Source organism: Lathamus discolor, chromosome W (genome assembly GCF_037157495.1).
Source record: "Lathamus discolor isolate bLatDis1 chromosome W, bLatDis1.hap1, whole genome shotgun sequence".
In the NCBI taxonomy this organism is placed as follows: Eukaryota; Metazoa; Chordata; class Aves; order Psittaciformes; family Psittacidae; genus Lathamus; species Lathamus discolor.
In genome coordinates this window covers 28,750,859-28,767,038 of record NC_088908.1, presented here as the reverse complement: position 1 = coordinate 28,767,038, position 16,180 = coordinate 28,750,859, and the positions used below count along the sequence as shown (strand labels likewise).

The window sequence follows — 16,180 nt, the reverse complement described above, 5'->3', positions numbered from 1 at the left end:
GTTGCAGTACAGTGTTCACCTAATTAAGTTCAAGCTATTTTAAACCCATAGGATGAGGGAAGGGAATGGTATTTGCATGTTCTAATAAAATACACAAAGCTTATCAATACTTTTAATTACGAAGTACAATAAATGAGTAATGATTACATTGCAAGATTAGACCCACACAAACCTTAGCTTTTGTTCTGATAGTCACTAAGGTTAAGAGCTTTGGCTTCTACCATAAGAACATAGCAATTCTCATTCTGATTTGTAAATTAGTTTCAAAGTTCTTTAAATTTTAGCTGGTCTCTCAGGTGGCTCAGTTCAAAGACTTCTGCAATTCTGCTCCTCATCACCTAAGATTCCCTCTCTTGCAGAAGAAAGATTGGCTTTCTAAATTAAGAGGTCATGGGCCTTCTGCATTTTACAGCTGTGGAAAATACTGTTTTCTCCAACCAGATTTATAGTAGCTGCTTCTCTTCCATGCATTAGTACAACTTGCACATGGGGAACAGAAGCCTATGTATGAAGAAATATTCTCTGGTATTCCAGCCAAAAGGGAAGAAAGGAGAAGGAAAACCACTTTAAAACGTGAAGATGCAACATTACTAGGAAAATACTGAAATAGAATGAATTAACCTAATTTTGTTATTTCCCAATTTCAAAGCATGCAAGTAAATACGAATCAGTCATATTTTCAGAAGACAGAGCAACAAGCAATGCCTTCCTGTTTTTAATATATTCCATCCTTAAGATGAGAACTCTAGGCACTGTGAAATCTGAGGGGCCTTTCCTCAAAGCAGAATTACTGTAATCCTGGGGGGAAATGCAAGATTTCTTTTTGCAGTTTCTTCAGCCAAAGACTGGAAGCCTCTGAACTCACACCAGGAATGCTGAAAAATTAAAGAGGCAACACAGCTGTGTTTTCAGGAGCTTTTCAGGAAGAAAACATGAGTTTCAGGGTTAAACAACAGAGATTATTTCCAGTAAAAGTAGATGCTTACCTTATTAGTGTGTGAACTATGGCAATTCAAAGGGTGTTAGGAAGAGACAAAAAGAAAGGCATTACTCATTACCAACAAAACAAGGTAGCTGCAGTGGATGAGTGACTTAATTCCCACACCCCTGAGCTGAGTATATGAAGCACAAAGCATAGTGAGCCTTCAAAAACTAAGGCTTGGGCATACATTTACTGACGGGCTGTCCAGTAAATATGCAGCCAACACCTCTCTTCTCACAATAGAGAAGTAAAGTCCATTACTGGGCCAGGAACTTGACACAAAGAGGTTTCTCTTTTCACTTAAGGTAAAAGAAACTAAAACCTGTTCAGGACAAAACTGGAGGCTTACGTTTTGTAGGTATTTGAGGCTCTGACTGCACCACCCAAGTCTTGGAAGGCAGACGCAGAGACTGTGAGAATGAAGACCTTGAGCCCACTGTAGGAGAGGATCTGGTTGGAGACCATCTTAAAAATCTGAACGCGCAGAAGTCCGTGGGACCTGATTAAATCCATCCGCGGGTCCTGAAGGAGATGGCAAATGAAGTTGCTAAGCCACTGGCCATCGTATTTGAAAAATCATGGCAGTCAGGTGAAGTTCCCGATGACTGGAAAAAGGGAAATATAACCCCCATTTTCAAGAAGGGGAAAATGGAAGACCCGGGGAATTACAGACCAGTCAGTCTCACCTCTGTGCCTGCCAAAATCTTGGAGCACATTCTCCTGGATGGCATGCTAAGGCACATGAAAAACAACAAGGTGCTTGGTGACAGCCAGCATGGCTTCACTAAGGGAAAATCCTGCCTGACCAATTTGGGGGCCTTCTATGATGGGGCTACAGAACTGATGGATAAGTGTAAAGCAGTTGATGTCATCTACCTGGACTTGTGCAAAGCGTTTGACACTGTCCCACACCACATCCTTCTCTCTAAATTGGAGAGATAACAATTTGATGGGTGGACCACTCGGTGGATAAAGAACTGGCTGGATGGCTGCACACAAAGAGTTGTGGTCAATGGCTCAATGTCTGGCTGGAAACCAGCAACGAGTGGGGTCCCTCAGGGATCGGTGTTGGGACCGGTCTTGTTTAACATCTTCGTCGCTGACATGGACAGTGAGATTGAGTGTGCCCTCAGCAAGTTTGCCGATGACACCAAGCTGTGTGGTCCGGTTGATATGCTGGAGGGAAGGGATGCCATCCAGAGGGACCTTGACATGCTTGTAAGGTGGGCTGATGCCAGCCTTATGAAGTTCAACCATGACAAGTGCAAGGTCCTACACCTGGGTCGGAGCAATCCCAGGCACAGCTACAGACTGGGCAGAGAAGAGATTCAGTGCGGCCCTGCAGAGAAGGACTTGGGGGTGCTGGTCGATGAGAAAATGAACATGGGCCGGCAGTGTGTGCTCGCAGCCCAGACAGCCAACCGTATCCTGGGGTGCATCAAAAGGAGCGTGACCATCAGGTCGAAAGAGGTGATCCTGCCCCTCTACTCTGCTCTTGTGAGACCTCACCTGGAGTATTGTGTGCAGTTCTGGTGTCCTCAACATAAAAAGGACATGGAACTGTTGGAACAAGTCCAGAGGAGGGCCACAAGGATGATCAGGGGAATGGAGCACCTCCCGTATGAAGATAGGATGAGAAATTTGGGGCTGTTCAGCCTGGAGAAGAGAAAGCTGTGTGGAGACCTCATAACAGCCTTCCAGTACCTGAAGGGGGCCTATAGGGATGCTGGGGATGGACTCTTCGTCAGGGACTGTAGTGACAGGAGAAGGGCTAATGGGTTAAAACTTAAACAGGGGAAGTTTAGATTGGATATAAGGAGGAAATTCTTTCCTGTTAGGGTGGTGAGGCACTGGAATGGGTTGCCCAGGGAGGTTGTGAGTGCTCCATCCCTGGCAGTGTTCAAGGCCAGGTTGGATGAAGCCTTGGGTGGGATGGTTTAGTGTGAGGTGTCCCTGCCTATGGCAGGGGGTTGGAACTAGATTATCTTGAGGTCCTTTCCAACCCTAACTATTCTATGATTCTATGATTATATTAAGAGATAAAAATTAGTTAAGGCCAAATTCCAACATACATTCACAGCTGGCTTCATTTCTTTTTCATGCAAATGAAAAGTATTGCAAACAATAATACAAGGGGCAAGATGAACATTCAAAAAAAAAAAACAGAAAACTCAAGAGAACACACATTTCTTCTCTGAAAAAATCAGTTTGCTTGAATTTGACTATACTTGAAAAACTCTCTATAAGCTGCAGGAACTGATGTGCAAAAGCAAGATACAGCTGAAAGGGCTTCTGTGAGCTTATCTCCCAGCTCTGCTGTATGGATTCCAGTTCTTTTTGGAAGTGGGAAGTCCAAAACAAGGAGTCTAGGCAAGTATTTCAGAGAATTTAATTTCCCATTTGTAAAGATTTCTGTTAAGGTAACAGAGGTATAAACCACTGTAACATTTCTAAACTTGTATCTTAATAAAGCTAGGAGAATTTCAGCAAAACCAAATTATTCCAGTCTTTGAGGCACACACATTGTAACATTTGCATCTTAGAGACAGAAATAATTTCAGCAAATTCCTCCTGAAGACTCTAGAAACGTTAGTCCCATTTATTACACTAGCTAAAAGGACAACATACTAATTTCTCCTATAATTGTGTATTCCAAGTTCTTTTCCTACCCTTCAAAGGGCATCAGTGCCACTCAGGGAAAAAATATTAAAAAATTACTGCTTTCTACATATATTTTATAATAAATATATTCAACAAGTCATGAGTCTCTACATGTCTAGTGTTTGGAAAATACCAATTTATGCAGGAGAACAAGCTGTGAAGGCATAAAGTAAAAGACAACAATATGGCTTATTATGTTCATGCTGGATTTAAAATACAAGCTACTGAAAAAAAGTAAACAGAAGTAGCTTACACTAATAGGATCCTCCCCCATAAGTTCAGGGAAGCATCTGAATTGGACAGGTCAGGGTTGTGGTCCAGCACACTGGAACCAGACAGGAGTAGACAGAGATACATATACAGAACAACTTCAAAAGTTTTTCTGTTTAAATGAAAGCAGTATCACCTTTGTAAAGAAGTTCCAGGAAAAAAAATAGGCACCATGAATTCTTTTGTAAGGTTCAAATGTACATTAGCATGTTACAGCCTCCCCTTCCTCTCCATTCATAAAACCAGTTTATTTAAAGTTATACATATCTCATAGAGTACCTTCAGCATGATAAGTCTCTTAGGTCAACCGCTCCATGATAACTACACTCAATAACGCAAAGTGGATGACTTGGTCAAGCCATTTCTCCCACCCCAATAACTTAATTTCAAACTACAGGAAACAGTTATATTACATAGTACTCAATGTCTGGGCTTGTCAGAACTCTGAAACAAGGAGCACAGCTCTTCACAGGTCTGTGTTTCTACTGAACTGAACTGAGACTCCATTGTGTTCCAGGCTAAGTCAGCCAGAAGAAAGTCATCCATTGCTGTCTGTGTCTCATTGCTGGTAAGGAATAAAATCCCTAGATTCTCAAAGCAGCTATCCATAGTCTGTGTTTCAGCACTACTGAGCTGGACTTTTCTTTCAGTATTCTTAGTAGATATATTTTTAGTAGCTGGGTATACTTCTATCTGGGTTTCTGTATCAGATGAGTCAGTACTCATGGAGAAACTAGACTGCTTCAGAATACTTCCTAAAGGCAGATGGGTATTACTGTCCAAGAAGAAATTCAAGTCTGTCTGTGTCTGTGTATCAAACATCTCCAAACCTAAGAAGTTAGAATTTCCTTGGCAGCTATACGACTGAGTTGCACTATCTGAAAATAAGAAATCAGTCTGAGTTTCAATGTCCAGTGACTCCAAAACTGGCTCAGGGTTCAGGGTACCAAGCTCACTCTCTTCAGTCTGAGTTTGAATATTGGATGCTGAAAAGAACTCTTCAATGTCAAAGTCTATTCCTGTGCTCTGTGATGGACCAGATGGCAGATGCATGTCAGCATTAGAACTTGTCTCAGACAAAAGGCCCCGATTATCCAGTGTCTGGCCAGGCATATTTCCTGAAAAGATGTTTTCCAGATCACTTAGCAAGTCCATTGTCTGGGTTTGATTATCCATCGTATTTTGAGGTGGAAGTATATTAGGCTGTGTACTGAAGCTGATAAGGGATTCAGACTTCACTGTACCTTGATTCAAGCTCTTGCAATTACTTCTTTGCAGTAAGGTTTGAGCTATATTTGCAGGCATTAAGTTGCTTTCTGGAAGTTCAATGTGAGTAGAAACATTATATGATGAATGAACATTGTCAAAGATGTCACTGCACATCACAGCCTGGTCCATCTGCACCCTTCCATCAATAAAGTCCTGTGTCCTACTGGTTTGAGTCTCTCTAGAAATGCCACATATTGGAAAACAAGCCTGACTAAAAGCTTCAGTTTGAGCAGCTATGGATGAAGTCAGTTTGGAAGCAGGCAGCAGTGTCTGTGTTTGTACACTGATGGGCAGTGAAACCTGTGAAGTGAATGACAGATCTGTCTGAGAGCAAGAGGATACAGAAGAATTGGGAGTCCAGGCTGCAGCTGGTACAAAGTTCTGTGAAATATAAGATAAGTCAGTCTGTATATTTATTGAAGAAATTTTATTCTTGTGACAAATATTCCCCATCTCTTGCCCTGTGTTACTCAATGTAACCATATCCAACTCAACTTGTACACCAGTACTTACTGGTTCATGATCACCAGAATTTGTCACTTTTGAAACAGGCATACTGTCTTTAAATACAAGTGCTTCTGCCTCCAGTGCTGGAATCAGAATTCCTATTGATTGAGGCAATAAATGAACAGTACTTATAAGTGAACCTTGATTATTAACAGTCACTACAGCAGGTTTGACAGAAGAGTCTGTTGCAGATACATATATAGGCAAGTGAGCAAACTGCATCACTGGAAGTTTAACCAAAGCCACTTTGGGCTTTGGTAAGAGCATCTTCAGTGTACATTTTGGCTGCACTTGGTTTGTGAGGTTAGAACTGCAGGAGCTTTCAGGAGACGCTGCTAGTTTCACTTCAGAGGACTCCAATTCCTGAGTGCCAGGATTATTATTGTGTGTGTTGATGAATGCTTCATTTGCTTTCTCTGCCAACTGCTGATTATGTATAGAGGTTTCCATTTTCCTTTTCTTACTAGGAGGATCCCTGTGAACACGAGATCAATAATTTATACTCCTTTCAAGCACAAAACACCTGCCTTCCATTCTTTTGAGTCATTGCACTGAAAATATAAACTGAAGTCACAGATGAGGTTGGGTATGGAGAAAGCAACTAATCTTGATTAAAATATAAAAAGACTCCATGAACTTCAGTTCTGTAAGATTTAATTCCTCACTCTCCCATTTCAAAAAGAAAAAAGGTCACCCCCTCTACAGAGACCTATTTCTAAATGAAGGTGGAAATTTAGATGGTTTCTTCCCCCTCATACATTAAGTACTCTAATTGAAGACACGTTTAATTTGTTACTTTGATGCTAACTCAGACTGAGCATTGAAAGGACAGCTTTTAAAATTAGTGTACAGGCAAAAGCCTCTCATGGAAACCAAAATACAGTTAGCACTCCTTCACACAAAACTTGATTTTGCAGCAGTTGTATCTCCAAACCAGACAGGTTCAGCCTCAGGAAACAGACTACCCTTTATGAAATATATGTACACATTAAGGCAACTTTAAATCTAGACATGCATATACAGCCATTAAAGAAAAAAATAAAAATAAAAATAAAAACACCCCACCAGTACTTGCAAAGATAACTAGACTATAAAAGAAAATAATCTGAACTGCATTACACACCAGTTAACAACTATAAACATTTCCAAATAATCTCTACTCTCACAGAACTGTAAAATCAGATACAAGAACCACCAGAATTAATACCATGCAGTGAAGTGCTGTCAGTATTTTTTGTTTTATATGTAGGGAAACTTAATCTTATTGATTAGACAATCATCCTTGCCTTCAACAAATCAGAAACTACCAAAAGCAACAGAACAAAGAAACTGCAAACTGCTTTACAGCTAAAACAATGCGAGCCTATTTCCAATTTAATCAACAGAAAGGAGACAAAAAGCCAGTCAAAGGACTTGGCGATGAACAGAAGTATTACTTAACCGCTTCATTTTTACCTGTGTTCTGCAGGAATTTCATGGCCAGTTCTGTAAATATGAGACAACAATGCTGTTCTGCTGGCATAAGGGCACCCACAAGTACACTGGAAAGTCTTGCCACAGACCTCTATGTGCTGTTTCAAATACCACTCTGTACCATAGGAGTTACTACATTTATCACATTTGTGCTTCTTTTCAGCATGCATTTTCATAAAATGCTAGAATACACAATGAGAAGTAAACATTAGCCTTCAGCTAAGATAAAAAAGAAAATAATGTTTAGGGGAGACATTAATATTTGCTTTTTTTTTTAGTTGTTAAATAACATCAAATTGTAGAATAAATATGTTTTTTAAAAGTCTCATTAGGAATAAAACACAAGCTTAAATAAATCAACAGAAAGAATTTAAAGTTTGCAAGTCTGTGCTATGCACATTTTAAAACACATATAAACATTTATGTGTCTTAATGCTATTGGAGGTTTCCTATGGACATTAATAAATCTATAGGCAAACCTTGTTAAAGAGCATAGTTAAGTATGTGTTGCAACACGTGCATGCTCCTGAAGATCTACAACTAAGCAAATACTCTCAAGTCAAACAGGTCAACTTCAAAGCAAACACCAGAATTTCTCCTTTTCATTCACAACACCAAGTGCCAGCCACTCCATTTCCTACAGTCTACCCAAGTTATTATGGGTAACCAACAGCAGAAGAAAGGTTTTTTTTACTCATTCATGCAGAAACAAGTCTTACATGTTTTCTTAAACAGATAATCAGTAAACAGCTGCATTTTGACACTAAAGCAGAGAAAAACTCTTAGTTCTTAACCATTTAAAAAAAGCAGTTTAAAAGCATCAGCCACGTTTTAAACCATTATTGGTTGCTACTGTGATTCTCCCCTTCCCCCACTTTGATCTTTCTCCATCTTTTTAATTGGAGAGGGACTGTCTTCTAGTTTAGCAGAACATACTGGCATCTGCCTCACCAAAAGGTTCAAGCCTTCTAATATCAACATGTAAATTCCTTAACCATATGCCCACACTGAGTTTCTGAATATGATTCTCCAACTTGTGGACATATACTGAGATGCTTTGCTCATATCTCAAGGCAAAAGTGTACACTCTGGAGTAGAGACAGTCAGGAATAAATCAGTATGAAAATAATAGTTTAGGAAATAGGAATACCTGTTTGACAAGAGAAAATTGGGAAAATGGTCTGTTTGGTCCTCTAGGGCAGCCTTCAATAGGACAGCAATAGAATTTCTGAGATGCTTTCAAACCCTTCCTTATTGGTGCATTAAGTTTTCCATCCTGCAAAAGAAGCAATTGAGAAGTTGACAGTTCTATAGGTTTGTGTATGAAAGACAACATTCAGAATACACATCAACTTTAACTCACTGAGTTTACATCCCTCAATGAGTTGAAGGCACTTTACTAAGTAATTTGAAAGTTCAAATGGAGTTTTTCACCAAAGTAGATGCTAATATGCAAATGTACCATCAAAACCGCCAAGTGAAATTACAACCACTACAGAGTAATAGTACTGTAGTATTTACTTCTACTAAGATACTCACTGCCCCCTGCCAATAACTGCCTTCTGTGTTATTTGAACAAAATGCTTTCCCTAAGGATACTACACTGCTGATTCAATGTGGTTTTACTTGTTACTAGCACAGTCTACTAGAAGCTCTGTTAAAATTAGTCACACATGGTATAATACAACACTCTCCTGACAAGAATTATGTAGGCACTATTTACAGTTTACTGGTAATAAAATGAAAAATGCCAAGTACACTCTGACACTTAATTCAGAGCATAAATAAAATCTCACTAAAGTAACTGCCAATTCTGAACCTCTTTCCTGGGTTCAGCTGTAACAGTTATTTTTCTCCTTCCTAGTAGCTGGTGGAATGCTGCGTTTTGGGCTTTAGTCTGAGAACAGTACTGATAACACACCAATGTTTTAGTTGTTGCTAAGTAATGCTTACTGTGATCAAGGACTTTTCAGTCTCTCATGCTCTGACAGTGAAGAGAGGCATGAGAAGCCAGAAGGAAGCAAAGAGAGGACACCTGACTCAAATTAGCCAAAGGGATATTCCATACCATAGCACATCATGCACAGTATATAAACTGGGGGGAGTTACCCGGAAAGCCCAGATCGCTGCTCAGGTCAGGCTGGGTATTGGTCGGTGCGTAGTGAGCAATTGTATTGTGCATCACTTGTGTTTATTGGTTTGTTTTTTCCCTTCCCTTTTTAGTTTTGTATTCTCTCCCCTTGTTATTTCACTTATCATTATTATTATTAGTTTTATATCACAGAATCACAGAATCCCAAGGGTTGGAAGGGACCTCAAAAGATCATCTAGTCCAACCCCCCTGCAAGAGCAGGGTAACCTACAGTACATCACACAGGAACTTGTCCAGGCGGGCCTTGAATATCTCCAGTGTAGGAGACTCCACAACCCCCCTGGGCAACCTGTTCCAGTGCTCTGTCACTCTTACAGTAAAGAAGTTCTTCCTGATGTTAACGTGGAACTTCCTATGCTCCAGTTTACACCCATTGCCCCTTGTCCTATCACTGGATATCACTGAAAAAAGCCTAGCTCCATCATCCTGACACCTACCCTTTACATATTTGTAAACATTGATGAGGTCACCCCTCAGTCTCCTCTTCTCCAAGCTAAAGAGACCCAGCTCCCTCAGCCTCTCCTCATAAGGGAGATGTTCCACTCCCTTAATCATCTTTGTGGCTCTTATACTTTTGTTACTGGACTGTTCTTATCTCAACTCATGGGGTTACATTCTTTCAATTCTCCTCCCCATCCCGCCCAGAGGGGGACAGGGGGAAGAAGAGGGGGGGAGTGAAGTGAGCAGCTGCATGGTTCTGAGTTACCAGTTGGGTTTAAGCCATGACAGGGCCTTTGAGAAAAATATCCTTACTGCTCTCAAATCCATAACACCAAGTGTGTGACAGCAAATCCCATTCCCGGAAAACTTGAAGCACTGCATTCATAGCTACATTCTGAAAATGTAGCCCCGATAGGCAGACAACAACCTACTTGTTTTGTGAAATGGATAATTCCAGGATCTAGTGTGTGCTACAGATGGTCATGGGGGATGAGCACAAGGAAATACTGATTTGTAGAACTCGTCAAAAACTCGTTAACAAAGTTTAAGTTGACAAGCAGGTATTCTTTATAGCAGCGCTAGGAGACATGGTAGATCTCTCCTCCTAACGTGCCTCGTTTGAGTGTCAAACAGACTGTGATTATAATTGTTGCTTAACATACATATTCATTACATTTCCAGTAAATGTCATGCATATTCATGACATTTCCGGGAACCGTTTTACATAATTCCACACCCCTTTCCACATGCACACAACAATGCGGTAGTGGTCTTTGGGACCCCTGGTGGCCATTTCTTCATCATCTTCCTCTTCACTTCATCCTTTGTCTGAACTTTAGATTTGGAAAGTCCCACTGCTATGTCAGCAAACACTACTTCGGTTCTAGCTGGTTATTGTAAAACATTTAGCCAAGATACTTCTTCACTGTCACCTATTAGTAAGTAATTTCAAAGTTCACTAAGGGGAAATCATGCCTGACCAATTTGGTGGCCTTCTATGATGGGGCTATGGAACTGATGGACAGGGGCAGAGCAGTTGACATCATCTACCTGGACTTGTGCAAAGCGTTTGACGCTGTCCCACACGGCATCCTTGTCTCTAAATTGGAGAGATATCAATTTGATAGATGGACCACTCGGTGGATAAAGAACCAGCTGGATGGCCGCACGCAGAGTTGTGGTCAACGGCTCAATGTCCAGTTGGAGACCAGTAACGAGTGGTGCCCCTCAGGGATCGGTGTTGGGACCGGTCTTGTTTAACATCTTCGTCGCTGACATGGACAGTGAGATTGAGTGTGCCCTCAGCAAGTTTGCCGATGACACCAAGCTGTGTAGTCCGGTTGATATGCTAGAGGGAAGGGATGCCATCCAGAGGGACCTCGACATGCTTGTGAGGTGGGCTGATGCCAACCTTATGAAGTTTAACTGATACGCAGATAGACTCCACAACTCGTTAAAGTTGTAAAGTAGGTATGTTTTATTCAGTGCTGAGGCACATGGGGGATCATTCCTCCAAAGGCATGCGCACTACAGCATTGTTTCCCTCTACATTTATTCTCTAAAGTTATACATATGCATGAGGTTGCAAAACACGCCTATACATATTCATGTCCTACCCCCGCTTCGTATTATAATGAGCTAAAAGGTTCTTTGCGCTTGCGCAGTGCCTCCTGGTGGACATGGGCGAGGGTCACAAGATGAAGTAAATGAGTCTTCCTCGAGCCTGAAGTTTTCAGCCCTAGTCGGTACACATGCTGTCTGGAGGCTTGGTCATTGTCCAAACCACAGAGTCAATTTCAGCCAGCCTGGGCATCCAAAGGACGGAAACCAAACCACAGTCCCTACCTCTTAACAACAGCCATGTCCTTACATCTTGTTCTATCATACACAGTGAGTACGATTAGCATGAACGAGCAGTAACACTGTTAAGCAAGTGGCTTAACCCTAACTCCCCTGTATATCGGTTAACCCTTTGCATCATAACCACGCCAAGCGCAAGGTCCTACACCTGGGTCAGAGCAATCCCAGGCACAGCTACGGATAGGGCAGAGAAGAGATTCAGAGCAGCCCTGCAGAGAAGGAATTGGGGGTGTTGGTCGATGAGAAAATGAACATGAGCCAGCAGTGTGCACTCACAGCCCAGAAAGCCAACCATATCCTGTGCTGCATTAAAAAGGGCATGACCAGCAGGTCAAAGGAAATGATCCTGCCTCTCTTCTCTGCTCCCGTTAGACCTCACTTGGAGTACTGTGTGCAGTTCTGGTGTCCTCAACATAAAAAGGACATGGAACTGTTGGAACAAGTCCAGAGGAGGGCCACGAGGATGATCAGGGGCTGGAGTACCTCCCATATGAGGACAGGCTAAGAAAGTTGGGGCTATTCAGCCTGGAGAAGAGAAGGCTGCGTGGAGACCTCATAGCAGCCTTCCAGTATCTGAAGGGGGCCTATAGGGATGCTGGGGAGGGACTATTCATTAGGGACTGTAGTGATAGGACAAAGGGTAACAGGTTCAAACTGAAACAGGGAAAGTTTAGATTAGACATAAGGTAGAAGTTCTTTATTGTGAGGGTGGTGAGGCACTGGAATGGGTTGCCCACTTGAATAAACCAAGTTTAGCTAAATCTTATAAAAATTAGTCATAACCTCTCTGAGTATCAGTCTACAAAACTGCCCCCATGGCAGGAGGGTTGGAAATTGATGATCTTAAGATTCTTTCCAACCCTAACGATTCTATGATTACAAAGCCACAAACTTCTCATTGCTATAGCTGCTAAAAACCTATTGATGCTTAATTCTATACATAAAACTTAACTGAATTTAATTATTTACAAAGACTGTATTTTGTCTGTACTTCCTTGTTTCAGTACTCTCAAGCGTACTTGATATCTCCTGGCTCTGTTTTATTTCTGACTATGTGCTGTATTATATCACACATGTGTAGTAGTAGAGGGATAGGAGAAATTGAAAATGTCAGGTTCAGCAGAAAGTCATCTCAGATCATACAGAGGAGCAAAGCTGTGGGTTAGTCAGTTTATATACAGTTTATATACTGGTCAGGACGTTCTGTGGTATGGAATACACCTATGGTTAGTTTGGGTCAGGGGTCCTGTCTCTGCTCGCTCCTGGCTTCTCATGCCCTTGTGACTGGTAGAGCATGAGACTGAAAAGTCCCTGATCAAAGTAAGCATTACTTAGCAACAACAACCTGGCCCTGAACACTGCCAGGAATGGAGCATTTATAATTTCTTTGGGCAACCTGTTCCAGTGCCTCACCACCCTCACAGGAAAGAACTGCTTCCTTATATCTAACCTGAACTTCCCCTGTTTAAGTTTGAACCCATTACCCCTTGTCCTATTGCTACAGTCCCTGATGAACAAGAGTCTCTCTCCAGCATCCTTTTAGGCCCCCTTCAGATATTGGAAGGCTGCTATGAGGTCACCATGCAGCCTTCTCTTCTCCAGGCTGAACAGCCCCAACTTTCTTATCCTGTCTTCATATGGGAGGTGCTCCAGCCCCCTGATCTTCCTCGTGGCCCTCCTCCTTACTTCCTCCAACAGCTCCACATCCTTCTTAAGTTGAAGACACCAGAAGTGCACACAGTACTCCCAGTGATGTCTCACAAGAGCAGAGAGACAGGATCACCTCTTTCAACCTGCTGGCCATGCTTCTTTTGATGAAGCCCAATATATAGTTGGCTTTCTGGGCTGCAAACACTCACTGCCGGCTCATTTTCAGTTTCTCGTCGACCAACAACCACCAAGTCCTTCTCTGCAGTTCTGCTCTGAATCACTTCTCCAGCCGACAGCTAGAAACGCTCCCCCATCCTGTGTAGTCCAGTCCCCCCACACCACCAAGCTCCACCATGCCAACCCTACAGAACGAGATGTAACAGCCCCTGCCCCCCGCATAGTCTTGGAGGAGCCCGACCTCCCTTCCGGACGCCCAAATTCCATCACCCGCAGCCCAGGACGGGGCGAGGTTGGATCTCAGTAGGGTCCCGTGGTGGCTTCGTCCCAGAACGGAAGGAGCCGCACCATTACATAACCCCACAGACCGAGGTGAAGGGCGAGCCCCGCCCCCCGCCACCCCCGGGGGGATCAGCAAGGGGGAGGCGCCCAGCGGGCCAAGTCGGGGTGGTGGTACCTGGACAGGGTGGGCTTTGCTGAGGTGCATGTTGAGAGCTGGGCTGTTGGGCAGAACTTTGCCGCAGCCGGGCACGGTGCACAGGATGTTGGTCCTCACTTGGGACAGCTCTGTCACCGAGGGCTTCACCAGCTCGCCGGCGGGCGGCAGGTCCCGCAGGGTCGCCGGGGGTCGCCCCAGCACCCCGCCACGCCGCCCAGCTGCCGCTGCCGCCGCCGCCATGTTGCTGTCAGCTGCTCACACTCCGTTTCCTGACTCAGTCACCAATACCCTTCGCCGCTGGTGAATCGTAGTCGCGTAGTCGCGTGGCGCGGCCCTCCCCTTTGCGTCACCGTTTGGCGGTGGTGGGGCTCTGAGTGGAAGAGGCGGAGACGTTACAGCGGCGGCGCCTCAGCAGCTGCTAAAGCGGCCGAGCGAGGGCGAGCGGAAAACAGACAAAAAGAGAGAATATTGGTCTGGACGTGAGAATACACGGAGCTGGGGCGTGTGGAAAAGCGCTTGTGCCAACCTCAGCCTCATTGCCCTCCCGTCATGGGGGTAAGGGGGGCTGCCTCGCATTCATTTGTGCCGTTCCTATAATAACCTTAATTACATGAAGTTAGAGATAAAATGCACATCTGAATATCAGACACCAACTTTGCAGTTGTTATAGAGGGGATGGAGGCTGCCTTTCCCAGAAACAAGAGGCAGAAACAGGCCATAGATCAGGTACTCACGCTATTCTAAGAGTATTTTGGAACTTTACCCTTGTGGTAGTGTGAAATATGAGCTCACTCCTCTAATCGAGATAATAAGGTTTTATTGAGGGACTGATACAGGGTTAACAAATGTACAAGGGGAATAATACAGGGAAATCCGACTAATATACAGGGGAGTGTATAAAGGAGTTAGAAGAATTCGCTTGCTTAAACAAAAGTATTTTCTGTTGTAAACACCTATCATGCTTACTAAGCAGAATAAGGCACAAACTACTGATAAGGGGAGGAAGCAAAGGCCTGGTTCTACTGATAAGCAACTATTGACAAGGAAACGTGAACGCCTGAGTCTATTTATAAGGGGGAGAAGCAGATGGTTTATGGCTGGGATACCGACCAAACCCTAAAGCCATGCGCGAAGATTAAAAGGTGAAAAGTTTAAGAAGAGGAAGACTCATTTACTTCATCTTGAGACCCCTGCCCATGACCAGAGGGGGCACTGCGCAGGCGCAAAGGACCTTCTAGCTCATTATAATACAAAGCGGGGATAGATAGTAAATATGTATAGGCGTATCAGTAATCTAATGCATATGTATACCGTAAGAGAATAAATGTAAAGGAAAAACTACCCTGGGCATGCATACTTTGGAGGAGCTATCCCCATGCACCTCAGCGCTGAATAAAGCATACCTACTTTACAACTTTAACGAGTTGTGGAGTCAATCCGCGTATCAGGACAAAGTCAATAAAGCAAAAGCAGCAGCGCTGGGCGCATGACCGTAGCCAGAGGTGCACTGATTAGCATCTGTTACAGGTTTATATACTTTCACTATTGCATTAGCCATATACATATTCAGAATTCCCGCATATAGGCGGGGAATATTATAACTAGCTCCAGGAACCTATTATCATAAGTCTCCTTGTGATAAACACATAAAAGTGTTGGCTTTCACAAGTCATAGGCATTGCTATGTGGATATAACTGTATGAGTTCGCAATAACAGAAAAAAATGCTTGCTAAAGACACAAGATTAGACAACAAGTTGAAAATGGCCAGAACTCTTGAGCAAAATGGAGTCACATAGCAAAAGAATTTGTAAAGGTAAAAGAAAAGGGGAGGGGGGGGGGGACTTGATATGAAGAAAGCTAGTACCTGGAAAACATAGGGTTAAAGTACTTTTAGCTTAACTTAGGTTGAAGATAAAGAACAAAACTTACAACACAAACATTGTTCTCCATCTTAGACCTCAGTTAAGTTAAAAGTATTTTAACTTTATGTTTTCCAGGCACTTGCTTTCCTTATATCAACAGTGTACTTTTCACCTTTGGCACAATTGGATGCCCCAGTAATCACAAAACTAGCTGAAACCAACCATATCCATAATTTTTCTGATAGCTGGCAAAGTTTTAGAACAGTGTGACCTTTGTACAAAATTTATTGCAAGCAAAAGAGAATGGGCAGACAAGGAGTATCCAAAGCTAGCAGATGTTTGGGAGGCACTGTCTCTGAACTAACTGATAAGTAGAAGGATGGTGTGAAATAATTCACTCATGTTTAGTGGGCCCACTAAATCCTGTTATCTCAC

The 16,180-nt window shown here is 42.8% G+C and overlaps 1 protein-coding gene across 1 annotated transcript; it reads right to left on the bottom strand.

Moving 5' to 3' along the window:
- Positions 1–2,945: 2,945 nt before the first annotated feature.
- On the bottom strand, positions 2,946–14,146 carry LOC136004306 (ATM interactor-like). The gene is made up of 4 exons (XM_065660691.1): positions 13,900–14,146; positions 8,313–8,438; positions 7,145–7,344; positions 2,946–6,164 (listed from the first exon to the last, which is right to left on the bottom strand). The coding sequence occupies exons 1-4, from the start codon at positions 14,119–14,121 to the stop codon at positions 4,334–4,336; spliced, it is 2,379 nt and encodes a 792-aa protein (XP_065516763.1). The 5' UTR covers positions 14,122–14,146; the 3' UTR covers positions 2,946–4,333.
- Between the last annotated feature and the right edge of the window lie 2,034 nt (positions 14,147–16,180).